The 20,807-nt window shown below is 40.2% G+C and overlaps 1 protein-coding gene across 2 annotated transcripts in view; it reads right to left on the bottom strand.

Moving 5' to 3' along the window:
- The window catches only part of LOC117541524 (aminopeptidase N-like), a 50,731-nt gene that overhangs the window by 17,614 nt on the left and 12,310 nt on the right, over positions 1 to 20,807 (bottom strand). For both annotated transcript variants that reach the window (XM_034208708.1, XM_034208709.1), the window contains exons 2-11: positions 15,068 to 15,966; positions 13,918 to 14,060; positions 12,393 to 12,532; positions 10,802 to 10,928; positions 9,505 to 9,659; positions 8,306 to 8,419; positions 6,707 to 6,850; positions 5,445 to 5,510; positions 4,314 to 4,379; positions 3,302 to 3,477 (exon numbers count right to left, since the gene is read on the bottom strand). In XM_034208708.1, the coding sequence (XP_034064599.1) occupies positions 3,302 to 3,477; positions 4,314 to 4,379; positions 5,445 to 5,510; positions 6,707 to 6,850; positions 8,306 to 8,419; positions 9,505 to 9,659; positions 10,802 to 10,928; positions 12,393 to 12,532; positions 13,918 to 14,060; positions 15,068 to 15,669 (1,733 nt within the window). In that variant the 5' untranslated portion in view covers positions 15,670 to 15,966. The remainder of the gene's footprint in view (positions 1 to 3,301; positions 3,478 to 4,313; positions 4,380 to 5,444; positions 5,511 to 6,706; positions 6,851 to 8,305; positions 8,420 to 9,504; positions 9,660 to 10,801; positions 10,929 to 12,392; positions 12,533 to 13,917; positions 14,061 to 15,067; positions 15,967 to 20,807) is intronic.

The raw sequence follows: 20,807 nt of genomic DNA, 5'->3' as shown, positions 1-20,807 counted from the left end.
TGAACCGGGGAACAGGGGCTCTGCGCCCTCTTACCAAAATCTAGGGGCGGATCTACCGGGGTGGCATGGGGTGGCAACTGCCACCCTAAACAACAGCCTTGCCACCCCAGCTGCCACCCCAGTTGGCATCTTTGTTTTGAAAGAAAGTTGTGGCTCATCGGACATTTATGAGAAAAAGTCTCTAATGTCCGAGTGCAAGTGAATGCAGCACAAGATGCACGTCATGTAACCCCTCCCCCGGTCCTGGCGCGAGAGTGGAAATATGATTGGTGGCGAATTCACTTGAACGGGGGGACGGCGCAAAACGAGAAGCCTTTCGGACCCAAGCACTGAAGGAATGAGGTAGTTGCGGTCTACACTGACAGAGAAGAGACTGTGAAGTTTGGCTGTACTCAGCATTGAATCAAAACGCACTACAGCTGTTGATCTTAATAAGTTTGTGAGGCGTTTTGCTGAACAAAATAATAATCGCCGCATTCAGCTGTAATAGACGTGCCAACTTGATGCTCTGCTCACGGATGACTCGATGAGAATAACAAACTGTTAAGATGATGACCTTGTATGCGTGTATATATTTTTTTCTTTGAGGGGGTCTGCCCCCAAAAAACAGTTTTAAGTCCTGAGAAAGTAAAATAAGACGGTGTGTAAAACTACACTGCCCAGCCAACAGAAAGTAACCACTTTGATTTAACTAGGCCAGTAGGTAAGGATAATAACTGCAGCGATGTTTTAGCTGAATACACGTTTTTTAACCCTAACTGATGCAGTTAGTCACTTCTTTAATGTTTGTTCTTTCTGATGTAAAGTCAAGGTTGTAACTGTATATTAATAATGATATAATTACTTGTTTTTCAAATTTGAAGGAAGGTGAGCAAGCATCTTGATGAACATTCATCATTAACATCATATAGTTTATTCAATAATAAATGAATATGTGAATCATAACAGTTCATTATATCTGTAAAGCGTCTTTGAGCACCTGTAAAAACGCTAACAAATTAAATCTATTATTATTATTTATTAACAGTGATTGACAGCTGATAGGAATAATATGATTGTTAATAGTATCATATTCATTCAGACAAACATCGATGAGACAGTTAATTAATGTACTTATTGCAGCAGTCTGCATAGATTTGGTACCCCTGCTGGTCTAAGAGTGAAACAAACTCATTCAGTTATTGTTCAGTTAAAATTCATTAAATTACGTCTGCCACCTTATAAGGCTTTACTGATGTGCCACAATGATATCACCTATGTGATTGAGTTAAAATATTAATATTGTGGCTTTCCAAGTTAACATTGATTGTAGGGGTGTAACGGTTCACAAACATTTCGGTTCGGTACGTACCTCGGTTTTTAGGTCACGGTTCGGTTCGGTACGTTTTCGGTACAGCAGAAACAATTATCACAAAACATTCAATATTTTTTTTAAAATTATTATTAAACTGTGACTAATGTATTCAAATAAATACAAAATATAGTAAAGGTGCAGCATTTCGATGAACTGAAATAATCTGTATTTGAACTGTACTAGTACCTAAGCAGCCAGCTTGACATTAGGACTTGCTTGTCATTGTATTTTCATGTTGTTTAAAGAAAGATGAACTTGTCCACATTGCTTGCTGAAAGGGCAGATCTGCTGGCACTACCAATGTCTCCTGCTGTGGAGAACACCCTCTCTAGGGACAGTGGCAGCAGATACAGCCAGGTAGCGCTTTGCTAACATGGCAACATAAGGATATTTGGCGTTTGTAATAGCTTTGGCTCGGTCTGAACTCTTTGCGAGTGGTGGAGGCTTACATGCTAGTGGGAGTTGGGTTTGCACTTCAGTCTTTTTTCCTTTGGTACCGGTGATATTCACATTCGGGTGATGCCTTTTCAAATGAGTGATGTATTGCCAGCCGCGTAACCAATGATAGTTGAACAATGCCGACAAACAGCTTTGGTTCGGTCCACCTGTCTTTGTCCGTCATCCTTGTACGTAACTGCGAAACCAAAATGTTCCCAAACCGGAGACTTCAATGATGCTGGAGGATTTTCAGCTCAACTTTGTCTGCGTTCGCCATTTCGACAGTTCCTCAAATTACTGACTACATTTGAACGCATCCCTGTGACCAGCTCTCATAGTATGCCTCTCGTCCAATGAAATGACTTGGTCGCTCTATGATATAGATTAATTCCAGAAAGTTGTTCATGTTCTCAATTTTTTATGTTTAACGCTATATTCGTTCGGTACACACGTGTACCGAACCGAAGGGCCCGTACCGAATAATTTCAGTACGGGTACGTGTACCGTTACACCCCTAATTGATTGATATGATTGCGATTTAAATCAGCATATACTTCTGTCAGAGGATGCCACCCCTCAAAATCTCCTGCCACCCTCTTGCCACCCCATGAATATTTGTCTAGATCCGCCCCTGCCAAAATCAATTCCTTGAATTAGGCTTTGATTATGTTCTGGCCCGCCATCTTGCGGCTCAGCAAAAAATTGGCCCACGGCCAAACTTACTTGCCTACCCCTGACCTACAAGAACCGGTATTCCTCCATGTAACTGTCTTCACTCTCTGTTGTTTATTTTGTTCCACGTTGTATTTTTGGTTCCTACCTTTTATGTGCAACATTAATAGGGGCGGAACTAATCTGCTGTGTTTTGTGTTACACCTGTTTGTTTAATTGACGCACTTGATAGTCGCAACTGCAGAGCATTGCAGAATGTAAAGAAAATCTAAGGAAACTAAGGGGAAAATGCAGTTAAAGATATCAGCCCCTCTAGATGACTAGCAGCCTACGAGGTACGTTTTTGTGCTGGTTGTTTGTCTAAATGTGTGCGGTTGAGCTGCAGGTTATATGTATGCTATGCGCTAGCTTGTGCTACATGCTATTGTTAGCTTGTGCTACATGCTGTGTGGGATATGTGTGCCGTTGATTGTTTTATTTAGCGGCATTAACAGCAATTACATGCATATATTCCATATTTATTTATTGTTTACCTTTTATATATTTGTTGTCTTACAACCCAGTTCTCACGGGTTGGAATAGGTCCCACAAGAATAAACCCCGTATTTAATCAAGACCTCAGCCTCGTGTCATTTACTGGAGGGAGCTACACTCCATCTTGTGACTGTGTAACTCCCTCTCTTGGATATCAGCATGTGAAGGACACTGTTCAGGAACTAGTTGATGCTCTGTATGTGAGGACTACTTCCGTTCTTGAGAGGATCACAGATACATGGATCCTGAGATTGAAGCTCAAGCCGGTGACCAGTGAGAGTTTTCTAACAAATGGATTCCTACCTGAACTGAGAGGGTCTCTCCACCACAGAGTCAGGGTCCACCAGGAAGTGCTTCTGGGTAACACTTCCTGTCTGAGTGTCGATGGTGACGACTGGGAAGCCCATCTGAAGAGTCCAGCGATTCATAATGTCGTGGACGGTGTGAGGAATAACGATACCGGGTGTGTTTTCAACTGCCTAGCAATAAACAGAATCACAGGAACTGGGATGAAGGCTTGCCTATTTCAGAAAAGTTGAAAGATAATCACGGATTTGAACTTGATTCAAGATTTCAAAGGTTTTATTCACAAAGGCTACAGTGTAGGAATGGCAATTCTTCTGACCTGAGCTCCTCCAACAATGCAACATATATCATAAAATACAAAAATAAAAATAGTGCAAAAAGTCTATATGTAAATAGAAGAATAGAATGTACAAGAACATAATGTAAAACTAAATATTGTACATTAAGACGAAATTAAATACGGTTTATTGCGGTGATAAATATTTATATAAATAAGTAAACACAAACCATTCTGAAAAACATGAATAATGTCTCTTAACAACCGTAGCATTGTCAACAATGAGCTACAAACTTATTTCTATCATAACAAGCAGATACGTGCCGTCAGGAGCGTTTCAAGACACTGGGTTAGAAGACGCCTGCCCAAACCGTCTGTGGGTTTCCCCTTCCCAAGTAGCATGGGGGGCTTTTTCTGGATGTCATTGCAGTGCGTTTTACATAGCCATTTCCATGTGGTCATTGCTGTGGACCGATGTGATTAACCTTCTTTGGGGGCCCCCTACTGGTCTGGGGTCCCAAGCAGTTGCCTGCCTTGCCTGTTGGACGACTTTTATCTGCAGCCGAGTGAACAGGGACCGTCTACAAAGTGCGAGGCAGAAAAGTTCTACCAAATGAGGTTTTGTTTGGTACCTCCTATTTCCAAGTATATCAAAAACTTGGGTACATATAATTTGTTAATTTCCACCACTGCACATGTGTGACTATACCGGTTTTTTTTAAACACACTGACCTGCTGCAGATGGTCCCACAGGTCTGTGTACACCGTGTTGCTGAAGGCAAACGTGTTCAGGTAAGACTGAGAAGAGAAAACAGTTATTATGAGCAGGTCAAGCATCAACAGTGCTATAATTAAGATGCTAAAGCTAAATTAGACCAGTGGTTCCCAAGCTTGTGTGAGTATTGCAGTGATTGCAACCCCCCTCCCTTCACATGCAGACACATGTATCGTTCATAAACTGTCTGCAATCATTTAGGGCTGCAAGATTTTGAGAAAATTACCTGTAGCGATTATTTTTGACAGATATTGCAATTGGGATATGGCTCACTTTTTTTAAAGACATTATCCATTACTGTAATTATCATTGAAAAATATCGGGGTTTTCCGCACCTGAATTTGGATGTTGCCCCATCCGGTTTTGCAATTTTGCTAAATTTCTATTAGTTGTGCAGATCTACAATATTCTTGCAAGTGCTTTAATGCCTTTTTTCGATCAAACATTTGGCAGTTACTGTGGGCCTTATCGTTCAGCACATATTACTTGTAGAGGCAATATAATGTATAAGCTACTCCCCATTCTAAAATATGTTTTACTTTAAATATATATATTTTTTCTCCACAACCGTCTGGTGTGGAAATTATTTTTCGGGAACCACTTTATTAGACTACATGTTTTAAAATCATTGTGCTATTAGTCAGAGTCTACAGCATAGAGGAAGTCACGAATCATTTAAAGATACATCAGACTCACACACACACACACACATGTCTGTCAGAGTAACAGTAACTAAGGATGTGGTTTGATTCATCATACCCCCAAACTCACATACACACACACACACACACACACACACACACACACACACATCTCAGAGTAACAGTAAGGATGTGGTTTGATTTATCAACTCTTTCAATATGACACACACTTACACACAAACATAAACACACACAGACATAAACACACAGACACACACTTCTGTCAGATTAACAGTAACTAAGGATGCGATTTGATTTATCATACAAACTCTTTCAATGTGACACCCACTGACACACATAAACACACACTCACGCAAAGCACACACACAAACACTCCCAGTGGAAGTAGTTAATAAATAAGCAGGTCTTATTACAGTTTACACTCACACTGAGTCCTTTGACGAACACCGGCTCAGTGAGAAACTCTGAGAGCATCCTGAGCACCGCGGCTCCCTGAGAGACACAACAGATAACCAGTGAAGAAGTGGCTGGTTTAAATTCTTATAACAACCAGAGGTGGGAAGAAGTGGAGTACAAATACTTCGTTACTGTACTGAAGTACATTATTCTGGTATCAGTACTTTACTCCACTACTTATTTTTCTGACGACTTTTTACTTTCTACTTCTTACATTTTGAACCCAAATACCTGTACTTTCTACTTCTTACATGTTGAACTCAAATACCTGTACTTTCTACTTCTTACATGTTGAACTCAAATACCTGTACTTTCTACTTCTCACATGTTGAACTCAAATACCTGTACTTTCTACTTCTCACATGTTGAACTCAAATACCTGTACTTTCTACTTCTCACATGTTGAACTCAAATACCTGTACTTTCTACTTCTTACATGTTGAACACAAGTACCTGTACTTTCTACTTCTTACATGTTGAACTCAAATACCTGTACTTTCTACTTCTCACATGTTGAACTCAAATACCTGTACTTTCTACTTCTCACATGTTGAACACAAATACCTGTACTTTCTACTTCTTACATGTTGAACTCAAATACCTGTACTTTCTACTTCTCACATGTTGAACTCAAATACCTGTACTTTCTACTTCTTACATGTTGAACTCAAATACCTGTACTTTCTACTTCTCACATGTTGAACACAAATACCTGTACTTTCTACTTCTCACATGTTGAACACAAATACCTGTACTTTCTACTTCTCACATGTTGAACTCAAATACCTGTACTTTCTACTTCTTACATGTTGAACTCAAATACCTGTACTTTATACTTCTTACATGTTGAACTCAAATACCTGTACTTTCTACTTCTCACATGTTGAACTCAAATACCTGTACTTTCTACTTCTCACATGTTGAACTCAAATACCTGTACTTTCTACTTCTTACATGTTGAACTCAAATACCTGTACTTTCTACTTCTTACATGTTGAACACAAATACCTGTACTTTCTACTTCTTACATGTTGAACACAAATACCTGTACTTTCTACTTCTTACATACATTTCAAAGCCCATACTTCTTTACTTTTACTTGAGTAAAGAAGTTTAGTCAGTACTTCTACTTTTACCAAAGTATTTTTAAACTCGAGTATCTGTACTTCTACTTGAGTAAAGGATGTGTGTACTTTTGCCTACTCTGGTTACATGGAGTCAGAGGAGCAGACCTTGCTGTAGGAGATGGTGTTGAACATCTCGCTGATCTGAGCCGGGGTGTTGACCTCCTCTTCTCTGCGGGACAGAGGGTGAGAGGAGGCGAGAGCGTCCACAGCGAACACTTTTTGGACATCAGACAGGACGATGTGATCTTTCTGCAGACAGAGAGAGACAGAGAAACTTTATAGATGCTATGAGACTTTTACAGATAGAGATGAGTGAGGGGGCTATTGGTAAGTCTTTGAAATGAACCGTGTGTATAAAAAAACATTATTTAAAAAAAGAGAGAAGGTGGTAGATTTAGCTGTTAGCAATGTCCATCTGCAGTCCCTGGGAAGGTTCACACATAATCAACATGTACACACAAAAGCATACATAGTCTCGATTAAACGTCCACAAATAAGGGCCAGATTAAATCAACATATAACTACTAGGGCTGTCAGGTTAACGCGTTAATAACGCGTTAACGCAAAAAAAAATTAACGCCACTAATTATTTAAACGCGATTAACGCATGTGTATTTTTTTTCCTCGGCCGCCCCGTAGTTTCAGAGCGCATCGAGTTTAAAATACCATCTACAAGCTGATGCTGACAGCCCCGCTCCTGCCGCCCGCTTGTGGCAGACCACACTTCCACGCTCACCGGCAGGCACCGACTGGCTGTTGGGAGGACCGGGAGGGTGTGTGTATGTGTGGCCCGAGCGAGCGAGAGAGAGACCTTACGTGCATTGTTGTTGTTAGCATATGGTGCTAGCTAGCTGCGCTAACAGATATAAGGAGCTGTTTAAATGAAAACGGGAGCGGCATTTCGCCACAACTGCGCCGAGCACTTGACTTTATGCAGGAAGCCAGACAGTGGGACATTGTACGAGAAGTCAGCACACTCAGCACGGATAGTGCGCAACATGATTGCAGCGCCCAGGCAGCTCCCGTTCGAGCATATGCCTTGAGTTGCACATAGCTCCAACGATCCATCACACACACACACCATTTTTATTGTATTAGGTTCCAGGTTGAATTGAGGCGAATATTTGTAATGTTCAGAGGTTGTTGTGTTTAATATTCATGAGAATATTTGTCATTGTTCAAATGATAATAAACGTTAGCATAAAGCATATTTGTCCACTCATATGTTGATAAGAGTATTCAAAACTTGAAGAATATTCCTCTAAGGTACATTTAGAACAGATCAAAAATGTGCGATTAATTTGCGATTAATCGCGATTAACTATTTTAATCGACTGACAGCCCTAATAACTACACATTTATCAGTATTATTCCAAGTTCATTAATTTCACGCTTTTAACCAACCATAGAGTTACAACTCATTATTTCTGACATAATAGTAATACATTTCATTTGTATAGCACACTTTAAAAACAATGTCATCTCAAGGTGCTTCACAATGCTATGAGGAGAAAATAGACGTTATCTAAGGAGCATATTGAATACACTATGGTAATCTAAAAAAGGTTAAGAGCATAAAAGGTTAGAATAAAAAAATACAAATAAAGGACAGTCAGTAAAAACCTGTCTGTGAGCTGTTCACCATTTTCTACATCTTGTCTGTCTTTAATAGTAAATTATCTTGAAGGTGTTAAATGTTCTCACAATGTTCCAGGTGGGCTCTGCGTAGTCCGCCCCGAGGTATTCAACGTACGACGCGAAGCCCTCGTTCAGCCACAGGTCGTTCCACCACTGCAGAGTCACCAGGTTTCCAAACCACTGAAGAGAAGACGGGAAAACATTACATATGTTAAGTTTGAGCTGCGCAGGGAGAGCCCAAGAGCACATAGACGATGGTTTGAACTGAAAACAACCTTTATTCAAGGCAAGGCAACTTTATTTAGACAGCACCTTTCAACACAAGGCAATTCAAAGTGCATTAATTAACCTGTTAAGCCCTGAGCCTGTTTTTCAGGTCTCAGGCTCCAAAAGGACATTCCCAGAACAAATGACTATAACTTAACTTCTAAAAGGGGTAAATTAATCATATTTGTTCTCAAAGCAATGATAAACCTGCGAGTTGGATGTAGAAAAGTCAGAATCAATATAGAATTGTTTTATTTTAAAGTAAATTCAGATTGAACATAGTAAAAAAATGTAAATTATTGTGTCCGTCCAAAAATAAAAACATTACTTATAGTGAAAACCACCCTTGGATGATGGGATAGTAGACTAAAAGCTTTAGGAATCCAAACTATAACATATAATAAGTACCCTGTATCAAAATTGATGCAAAACAAGTGACATTTGACCTTTTTAGAGAGGTTTAGAAAAATAAACCCCACCTCTGGGGCCATTTGGGTGCATTTTCCATATCTCTGGATCCCATTGGTCGATTTTGATGATTGACACCTCTTTTGAACCGTTAGAGCCAATAGAATCGAGGGGCATATATTATGGGTCTCAGATATATACAAATATATAAAAAACATGTCTATGAAGTGTTTTGCTCAAAATACCAAACAAATCATGCATTTTAGAAATCCCTCATACCCCTCTATTTCAGCCCTGTTACTAAAGTGCTGATTCTGGAGGAGAGCTAATGCCTGCTCAGAATTATACCGCAGATACAGCTAAATGCTGCCGTGATTAAAGGCCAAATCTGGATCAGCTCCGTTTTGTTATTGGGCCTGTTTTTAGAGATGTGGGAACGGAGGAAAAGAGAGAGGGTTTTGTTTTCTGACACTCTGTGAGTCTCTTGACACACGGGGACACATATTTATGTATAAAAGACATCCAAAAGTGCATTTTGCATGATAGGAGACCTTTAAGAGAATACGATGGCAGGGATGTTATTTTCTTACCATGTGAGCGAGTTCATGTGAGATGACGGTGGTGACTCTCTCTTTGTTTCCATTAGAGGACATGAAGGGGTCGAACAGCAGGGCCGTCTCTCTGTAGGTCACCAGACCCCAGTTCTCCATCGCCCCGGCGTTAAAGTCAGGGAGAGCGATCTGATCTGGGGAGGACATCAGAAAATACATCAGAAAACATATCAGAAAAAATATCAGAAATACATCAGAAAAAATATCAGAAAAATATCAGAAATACATCAGAAAAAATATCAGAAAAATATCAGAAATACATCAGAAAAAATATCAGAAAATACATCAGAAAATACATCAGAAATACATCAGAAAAAATATCAGAAATACATCAGAAAATACATCAGAAAAAATATCAGAAAATACACCAACTGTCTCGAATGGGCCATCAAAGCCCTGATGTTCATTGTTCTTTCTGTATGTGGTGGTTTTCCCAACTTTTTGCATATTTTTGTCTCTTTTTTTGGCTTGTTTTCTTGTAAGAACTGTCTCACACAGCCATTAGCATGTTTATGGACCCATGGTCTTATTAGGCGCTTTCACTGAAATCTATCAATCAGAGTAGGGGCGGGTCTTCACAGAATACGTTTGGGCAGAGCGTTTGGGGAACAAAATCAAGCTTTTTAAAAGGGCGAGTGGATTTTGGCAGTGAGTGCGGACCAACGATTGAACGATAAAAAGAACGGCTCTCACCAAGTACGACTCGGTTCCCCTCGTTCGTACCAAAGAGCCGTTCAAAAGAATCGGCTCGTTCGCGACCGACACATCACTACTTCATCGCCAGAACGCCGACACCTCCTCATCACTCCACCGCTCCCATGTTTTATTTTGTGTTGCCATAAGTTAGTCCTTCTCCGTTGGTGAGCTGGGCTAATGCTAATGCTAATAATGCTAATGTGAGCAAATAAAATGGCGGCTTAAAAAAAATCTGAGTTTTACGGGGAGTGGTTTGCAATTCGCCCAATTCGCCCATCCAATCAGAAACTAGGTTCTAGTTCCAGATCTTTTTGGTGTGAACGCAAAATCCCAGGAACTATCGGAACTATTCCTGGGAAAAGTACTCCGGTGTGAAAGCGCCTAATGATTCACTATTTTTAGTCCCTTGTAATGTTGTTGCTATCTAAAAAACACTAAAATATGATAATTTCTCGAAGTTATTTACTCCAACAATTGTTAAAACGTCCAACAGCAATGCAAGAAAGGTTTATGTCTTTTAATGGAAAGACATAATGCTTGGCTAAGGGAGATAAGAAAGGTCATTAACATGTTGACATACCTGACTTTGAGAGTGGGTACGATGTGTTGTAGTATTTTTCATAAAAGTGAAGGATCGGCCCTGTGACGTTCAGAGCGTAATCTCCCTGTTTGTCTTCTATCGCTTTCCTGCGAGCCCAGATTCGGATCTGCAAAAAAATGAAAGATAAGATAAGTTGGAACTTTATTTATCCCCTTCAGGCGTTTCTAGCAGCAACAGGTTCAGAGTGCAAAACAGGATTTACCCAAGGTACAAATAAAGACAAAGTGATGAAGTAACTGTTGAAACAAGATATCACAGTAAAACGTTGAGCATTTGTATGAACATGTTAAATATATTTGAACAGATTTAGGTCCTACTAGCTAGCTTACAGCAGATCTGCAGTAAGGAGTCATGTGATCACATTGTTCAAATAAGACCATAAAACATTTCAGGTGAGTTTCCAACAACGGGGACAGCTTTATAATCCTGAACGTCACCAAGCGCTCCGTCCCAGCTGTGTGCGTCACTCTTTAGTGTCCCCTGGTCTCCCAGCTGTGTGCGTCACTCTTTAGTGTCCCCTGGTCTCCCAGCTGTGCGCGTCACTTTTTAGTGTCCCCTGGTCTCCCAGCTGTGTGCGTCACTCTTTAGGGTCCCCTGGTCTACCAGCCGTGTGCGTCACTATTTAGTGTCCCCTGGTCTCCCAGCTGTGTGTGTCACTTTTTAGTGTCCCCTGGTCTCCCAGCTGTGTGCGTCACTTTTTAGTGTCCCCTGGTCTCCCAGCTGTGTGCGTCACTCTTTAGGGTCCCCTGGTCTACCAGCCGTGTGCGTCACTCTTTAGTGTCCCCTGGTCTCCCAGCTGTGTGTGTCACTTTTTAGTGTCCCCTGGTCTCCCAGCTGTGTGTGTCACTCTTTAGTGTCCCCTGGTCTCCCAGCTGTGTGCGTCACTCTTTAGTGTCCCCTGGTCTCCCAGCTGTGTGCGTCACTTTTTAGTGTCCCCTGGTCTCCCAGCTGTGTGCGTCACTCTTTAGGGTCCCCTGGTCTACCAGCCGTGTGCGTCACTCTTTAGTGTCCCCTGGTCTCCCAGCTGTGTGTGTCACTTTTTAGTGTCCCCTGGTCTACCAGCTGTGTGCGTCACTTTTTAGTGTCCCCTGGTCTCCCAGCTGTGTGCGTCGCTTTTTAGGGTCCCCTGGTCTCCCAGCTGTGTGCGTCACTCTTTAGTGTCCCCCAGCTGTGTGTGTCACTCTTTAGTGTCCCCCAGCTGTGTGTGTCACTCTTTAGTGTCCCCCAGCTGTGTGTGTCACTCTTTAGTGTCCCCATGTCTCCGTTGTGTTTTGAGCTTCTTGCATCGTTTCGTTTATGCAGCGCTTTAAGTAAACGCTGCTCATATTTCCTCAATTTGGTGAAGATGTTTCTTCATGTGTTCTGGCACATTTGTGTATTTATATTTGCATTGCTTTTGAAACTGCAGCAGGTTGTAAAGAGTTTGCACCCGTCGGCCACCGTAAAAAGCTCTCAGATAAACATAGTGGATAAGTAGACAAAGTATAAAGTGGCATAAAATGGAAAGTACACATACAGCAACGGGAACGTGAATGCACTTCCTGAGCACACTTTTCTATATATATCTCACCTGCAGGTTGCTGTCTGGGATGGAACCGATGCTAACGAAGTCACAGACGATGAAGCCCAGCAGGTATGTGGACATCTTCGCTGTGGGCTCGAACGTCGTCACTTTAACGGGAACGCCGTCAATGATGGAGTCTGCAGAGTCTGTTCAGAGAGAGAAATCATCTAATTAGGTTAAGTTTCTGATGTTTGCTCACTTTCAAACATGTCAGATATCTGTACATGTTATACTATCCTATGTGTATTCAAGTAACGTCCTGTAGTGTAAGCATACAACTGCTAAAAACTGCAGTATTTTTTACTATCTATCTATCTTGTAGCATTTGTTTTATTAAAATTAAAAAAGTTACTTGTATAAGTTACTTATTATTATTATTTTTAAATAGCACGTCAAATATCCACCATAAAACCACCAAGAGTTGCCAAAAAGAGCTCATGTAAAGGTTGAACTACAGCAAAGCTGCCCTGGGAGAAATGTAGTATAGCAAATAGAGAACCGCAGTGACGCCTCCTAAAACCCGGAAGTAAACTTCTTCCGGTTCCTTCGACAAAAAAGCAATTTCTCCATAGGATTCGGGAAAATAGCTGGAAATAAGGTCTGTGGTTGAAACACATTTAAGAGACGGATCACATTTTGTTCAGCCGGATAATCTCCACATGTCTACCCTACTTTTATCATTTTCGAATCATAAATCTAATCGATAGATTTATGATCGGTAGATTTATGATTAGAAAATCTATAAGAGATGGGTAGACATGTGGATATTATCCGACTGAACAAAACGTGATCCGTCTCTTAAATGTGTTTCAACCACTGACCTTATTTCCAGCTATTTTCCTAAATCCTATGGAGAAATTGCGTTTTTGTCGAAGGAACCGGAAGAAGTTTACTTCCGGGTTTTAGGAGGCGTCACTGCGGTTCTCTATATACATAGAAAGAAAAAGGTCAGACTACTGAAATACTGAAATTGATCAAGTCGTCATATCAATCAATCAATAGGATACGGCTGCAATAGGCCTAAGCCCTTTTAGTCGCTCATAAATAAATGAGTAGATCACTGATTCTTTATTTACTATGGATGCTGGCAACAGTCACATCGTCCAAAGTGAAGGTGATGTTTGACCAGTAGTGGTCGAGGCGGGACTTGAGACAGTTAACCGTCTTGGATGTGACAACGCTTTCTGGCAGATCATTCCACAAGTCAACCACACGCAGGCTGAACAAGTTGCGGCGGATAGCCAGTCTTCAGTGCTGTTTCTTCAACTTGAGGCAGTGTCCACGAGTCCTGGTGTTATAATCCCGTTGTAGTGGGCATGATGTTTTGTAGATGTTGTGGAGATATTTGAAAACTTATATGTAAATGTTATGATATGTAACTACTTAAATAACTATGCAAATATGTTTTACTTGAACTACAAGGAAGCTACTGCCAAGTGTAGTAGACTTGCTGTGCATGTAGTTCACTTCCCAACACTGTGTTCCTTTTCTGATCTGGTTTTACTCGTTGTTTTTCTCCTGAGGAACTAACCGGTCTCGATGCCGTTGGACAGAGCCACGGTTTCTCTCTCGTGAACGATGGTGACGTTGAAGGAAGCTTTCATGGCCGGCTCGTCGAAGCAAGGGAAAGTTTTCCTGGCATACGTAGCCTGCATCTGTGAGGTAGCAACAACTCTGCAAAATGTTCAAATTAAACATTAACAATTCAATTCAAGGTTTTATCATATGCACAAAGCTACAGTGTAGAAATGGCAATGACATTCTTGTGACCAGAACTCCTCCAACAATGCAACATATAATAAAATACAAAAATACAACAAAAAAAATCTTTATACAATATGATATGTACAAGAACAGAATATGAAATTAAATAGCGTACATTAAGACAACATTAAATACGGTTTACTGCGGTGATTTAGATAGATAAATAATCAACCAAGAGGAACACGGTGTGACAATTAAAGGGGACATTTCCTAAAAAACTCACTTCGTCCGTGAACAAACATCTGGGTAAAACCTTGGATTCAAACATATTCTAGTGATGTCCCCAATATGGTTTTGATCAGCTCAAAGTGGATGACCCCGGCTAGTTACAAATTGGGCGTCATTGGTAAAGTTGAGCAGTTAGATGACCTCTAATAATGCTTAACTATAAGTGAAAGTAATTTGAACAGGTAAGTTAAAAAACCACTCCAACAAGAATGGGAAAATTAGCTTTAAATGTGTCATGTTTATTACTGTTGTTAAGTTTTAAAGAGGACGTATAATGCCCATTTTCAAGTGTATACCAGTATGTGTCTCTATTTTAAAGAGTCCTCTGGAGCTGATGGTGGTGCGAAACTCCCTCTGGAGGGAACACAAGGATTTTAGCCTTTGCAGACCATTTACATGCACTAAAACCCATATGACTCACTACAGGAAAGGGAAAACTCTCTTTTTTCTGGGAGAGGGCCTTTAAGATACAGGCGCTAAAACTGTGCGTTTCAGACCGTGGGTGAATACAGGTTCAATTAGACTGCCGACATGATCAACATTTTGTTTTTTGACAATAAAAGCATCTAAACATGTTCTTATAGAAACCTAAAATAGAGGTTTAAAACCCAAAAAAGAGCATTTCATGTCCCTTTCAAATCTTACTTTTAAACTATGATCGTGCACCGTTTGGCTTCATCTTTACTCACTTCTTCACTCCGTCATCAGTGTATTCGCTCCTGTAGAAACCCTCCAGGTCGTCTGCCAGCTCGCCCTGAAACTCAGTGTGCAGAACATACATCGCTCCAACACTTAATCTGCGACTCAGCTGAAGAACCAAATACTCCGTCTTCACAACGAGCCACGACTTCAGAACCGATGGAGAAGATGCTTCACCCACGGCGCTGAACTTGGCGAAAAACCCATCGAAGTTGGTGAGGTTCAGCTTGTTGGAGTGGATGATGACCAGGTCTGTTTCCTTCACGCATTTGAACACCACAGTCGAATTTCCAGTGAAGATATAGAGTCCGTTAGCGTCGGGTTTCAACCGAGGAAACAAGGTGACGTTATAGGAAACGGGAGAAAGGGATTCTGGGAGTCTGTATTTGTCCCACGGCTCTTTTGGGGTGAAAGGTGTAGTAATGGGAACACTGGTGCTGCCTGTTGCTTTATCCTCACTGTTTCCTCCTCGCTTCTTGGCCTTTTCTTTATCTAAGGCGACGGATAAAGCTATAATTGTAACCAGAGCAATGGCCGCCAGCACCAGAAGCCCCAGGCCCACATTTTTACTGACGTGGATGACTTTCGCCATGTTTAAGGCACCTGGCTGAACGGTTTTCCTCCCCCTTTGAGACTAAATCTCTCCCCTCTTTCTTCCCCTGAGACTAAATCTAAAACTTAGGTTAATATTAAGCTGTCTTTGGCTCTTTTCTTGCTGTAACAAATAAATGTCCCCTCTGAGGGACAAATAAAGGTTTTCTGATTCTGATTCTGAGGCTGGAGGAGATTAACTCTCAGGGTTTTCAGTCGGTGTTCGTGCAGCAGGTCTTCTCCCTCCTCAGTTAATAGTTCAGCTATTAACGTGGCAAATAAGACATTTTCAAAACACCTGAGGAGACAGAAAAGAGGGTACACGTTATTTATCAAAGTCAAGGTCAACTTTATTGTCAATCTTTCAGTTTGTGTGCACAGACAGAGATCGAAATACCGTTTCCCACAATCCTGAATACAAAAACAAATATATATAAAAATATTTATATCCTATATATACACAATCAACAGACACATTTATACATATGCCCACATTAAGACCTAAATAAAAACATCAATATATACAAAATAACAGTCACTTCAATATCTTTGAGAATGTACTTTAGTGCAACGATGTCCATAGCAGCGTAACAAAAAAGTGTCTGGTGTTGGAATTATTCTGCAACTCAGAAAGGGAGGATGCAACCATGAGTGTTGAGATCAACTAGCTTTGTAGTTGTATTGTTAGTGTTAGTGGTGCAATGTCACTACAGTAAGTTCATGCACTCAAGTATTGAACTCCTATTTTAAGGGGAAAGTTTAAAGAAATACAAAGATAAGCAAAACACTTCTGAATATTAATATTAATATTAGTTTTTTGGGGTCCAGCAAGTAACTTTTTGATATCTAAATAATAATAATAATAATAATTCCTTACATTTATTATAGCGCTTTTCCAGATGCTCAAAGCGCTTTACAAATACACATTACACATATCATAATGGTCATGTACTGTGGACAATACCCACAGGAGCAAGTTCAGGTGAAGTGTCTTGCCCAAGGACACACCGGCTTTACAGACGCAGCAGCGGCGGGTTTCACCCCTTGATCTGATGATCATTGCACAGTGCACTGCGCCACACCGTCCATCTTCACGCCTCAAAGTCATCGAGGCGCTTTTACAAGTACACATTGGTATCATACATGTACTGTGGACAATACCCACAGGAGCAAATCCGGGTGAAGTGTCTTGCCCAAGGACACAACGGCCTGACGCAGTGGCGGCAGGAGCGGGTTTCGAACTGGAGTTCCCCAGCACCCCCCTTGATCTGATGATCGGATGCACAGACCACTGCGCCACCCGTCCCTCTAAATAAGGAAACATTTCCATTTTGAAGATATTAATTTAATGAAATCCGTTATATTGACAGGGATTTAATATGTGGTTGACCTTCTTGGTATTTTTTGAGAAACACAATGCATAAATATTTTTGTAATGTACTTTTTGTCGAAATGTTAAACATAACAGCATACAGTAAATGACATAAATATGTTCCTAGTACTTTCCAGCAATACACATGCGGACACAAATAACAGATGAAAAAACATTAGAATATATAAACTAAAGAAACATAACATGAAGAAAAATGACATCAACAAATAGGGAGTAGTCATGTCTTTAGCGCAGAGTTAAGAAAACTAAATCAGGCGTATGGGGCATTACATAGTGAGTCCACTGCTCCCAGTATGAAGTAAATAGCCCCAGTTTATGATTGAAAAGCTGTTCTCTCTTTTCCATTTTATAAATGTCCATCCATTCAGAGTCGAGGTCTTTTCCTGGTTAACGCCTTTTTTAGCAGACAATGCGTTCATTTTTGAGGACAACTGCTTTTATTTTATTTTAATCTTCTTATTTTTTTAACTGGTTTTTCAATATTTAAATATATTTATGTTAAAAAAACGACTCTATACGAGTACATTTCCCATTTCCATTTTTAGACTTTTTGTGTATTTAACACGTATTTATTCTGTATTTTTGTTTATATTTTATTTAATTATCAAGATTTGTTATCACTGGTCTTTCGGGCTTTCCTTCGATAACCATTTCCTGGTTACGCCTTCAGCAGACAATGTGTTCATTTTTGATGACAAATGCTTTTATTTTATTTTAATCTTCTTATTTTTTAAACTGCTTGTATAAAAAACGTTTCTATATGAGTTCAGTTTCCATTTTTAGAGCTAACTTTTTTGCAATTTTATCCAAAGCGACTCACATACTCAATACTGAGGGCAATCTCCACAGGAGCACTTTGGGGTGAAGGGTCTCAGGGACACAACGACATGCTGCCTGTAGTGGTGTTTGAACCTCTGACCCCTGATCCCAACACCAACGCACTAACCCACTGCACCACACGCCTCCCTACTGACGGTGCAGGTGGAAAATAACAGTCATGATATTATCTAAATTGTTTTCCAACGAGGAAGTGTTCAGCCGAGAACAACTTGATTAGAGCAAAGATCGCAGTGTAACAGTCCTGCCTGATATGCTATCAAGGGTCTTTACAATCTCAGACAATATAAAAGGTCATAGTAAGAAAGTGGTGGCTTCAAAGAACTCAGTGAGTAATATATATATATATATATATATATATAGTCAAACCAATTCAAAATCTCCATGGTAATCTGTCTTAAAAATGTCTTTGACCTCATCAAACGCGTTCAACAGCCCAAAACATTTAGATTTAAAGAAACGAGCTGCAGTTTCAAAAACGATGCATATAAAAACACAAATATGCCAAAACATGATGGAGAACTTAGTAAATATAAGCTAAAATCCCTCTGTCCCACACACTCAGAGGACTCTTTAAAGTAGACTCTACATACTGATATACACCTGAACATCAGCAGGAGAGGACTCTTTAAAGTAGAGACACTACATACTGATATACACCTGAACGTCAGCAGGAGAGGACTCTTTAAAGTAGAGACACTACATACTGATATACACCTGAACATCAGCAGGAGAGGACTCTTTAAAGTAGAGACACTACATACTGATATACACCTGAACATCAGCAGGAGAGGACTCTTTAAAAGTAGAGACACTACATACTGATATACACCTGAACATCAGCAGGAGAGGACTCTTTAAAGTAGAGACACTACGTACTGATATACACCTGAACATCAGCAGGAGAGGACTCTTTAAAGTAGAGACACTATATACTGATATACACCTGAACATCAGCAGGAGAGGACTCTTTAAAGTAGAGACACTACATACTGATATACACCTGAACATCAGCAGGAGAGGACTCTTTAAAGTAGAGACACTACCTACTGATATACACCTGAACATCAGCAGGAGAGGACTCTTTAAAGTAGAGACACTACATACTGATATACACCTGAACATCAGCAGGAGAGGACTCTTTAAAGTAGAGACACTACATACTGATATACACCTGAACATCAGCAGGAGAGGACTCTTTAAAGTAGAGACACTACGTACTGATATACACCTGAACATCAGCAGGAGAGGACTCTTTAAAGTAGAGACACTACATACTGATATACACCTGAACGTCAGCAGGAGAGGACTCTTTAAAGTAGAGACACTACATACTGATATACACCTGAACATCAGCAGGAGATGACTCTTTAAAGTAGAGACACTACATACTGATATACACCTGAACATCAGCAGGAGAGGACTCTTTAAAGTAGAGACACTACATACTGATATACACCTGAACATCAGCAGGAGAGGACTCTTTAAAAGTAGAGACACTACATACTGATATACACCTGAACATCAGCAGGAGAGGACTCTTTAAAGTAGAGACACTACATACTGATATACACCTGAACATCAGCAGGAGAGGACTCTTTAAGTAGAGACACTACATACTGATATACACCTGAACATCAGCAGGAGAGGACTCTTTAAAGTAGAGACACTACATACTGATATACACCTGAACATCAGCAGGAGAGGACTCTTTAAAGTAGAGACACTACATACTGATATACACCTGAACATCAGCAGGAGAGGACTCTTTAAAGTAGAGACACTACATACTGATATACACCTGAACATCAGCAGGAGAGGACTCTTAAAGTAGAGACACTACATACTGATATACACCTGAACATCAGCAGGAGAGGACTCTTTAAAGTAGAGACACTACATACTGATATACACCTGGACATCAGCAGGAGAGGACTCTTTAAAGTAAAGACACTACATACTGATATACACCTGAACATCAGCAGGAGAGGACTCTTTAAAGTAGAGACACTACATACTGATATACACCTGAACATCAGCAGGAGAGGACTCTTTAAAGTAGAGACACTACATACTGATATACACCTGAACATCAGCAGGAGAGGACTCTTTAAAGTAAAGACACTATATACTGATATACACCTGAACATCAGCAGGAGAGGACTCTTTAAAGTAGAGACACTATATACTGATATACACCTGAATATCAGCAACATCATTTTCTTACCCCTACTGTGTTTATGTTTAAATATTGATTTTTTATTTTTTGGTCAAACTGTACTTTTTGAATATCCTGATTTTGTGAAATATATGTATTATTTAATTTATTTTGTCATTATGGTTTCAAAACATTTTAAGTGTTATTATTGTTAATTTTCTAACAAATTAATTCCTCTCACTGGTTTTAAAAAATATATGTTTACTGTACTTAGTCTTTTGTATATATATCGTATTTTATTTAAACATGTTGAGCTTTTCATATCTTTCTCAACTTTGGACCCTGCCTGAGGTCACACACTCATCACATTGTGAAAACTGAGACATCTTCATAACAACGGAGAAAACGTGATCAGCAAGGGGCCGTTTAAAGTCCACAGCTCACGTTCCTGTGAAGCTGTGATTTAGTGACATTAACATCTCCAGTGTGCACTTTGCTACCTGTGTTTTGGTTATACTTAAAGGTCCCATGTCATGACCATTTCTACTGATCATAATTCCATTGTTGAGGTCTACTAGAATAGATTTATATTATTCAATGTTCCAAACTCACATTAGTTTCTCAAACAGCATCTCTGTATAGTATGTGTATTCACTCTCTGTCCTACACGGCTTGTTGGAGCTCCTGCCCTCCCTATGAGCCCACTGTGCTCTGATTGGTCAGCTCGCCCACTCTGTTTTGAGGAGTCCAC

Source organism: Gymnodraco acuticeps, unplaced genomic scaffold (genome assembly GCF_902827175.1).
Source record: "Gymnodraco acuticeps unplaced genomic scaffold, fGymAcu1.1, whole genome shotgun sequence".
Lineage (NCBI taxonomy): Eukaryota > Metazoa > Chordata > Actinopteri > Perciformes > Bathydraconidae > Gymnodraco > Gymnodraco acuticeps.
This window is presented reverse-complemented; position numbering and strand designations above follow the sequence as displayed.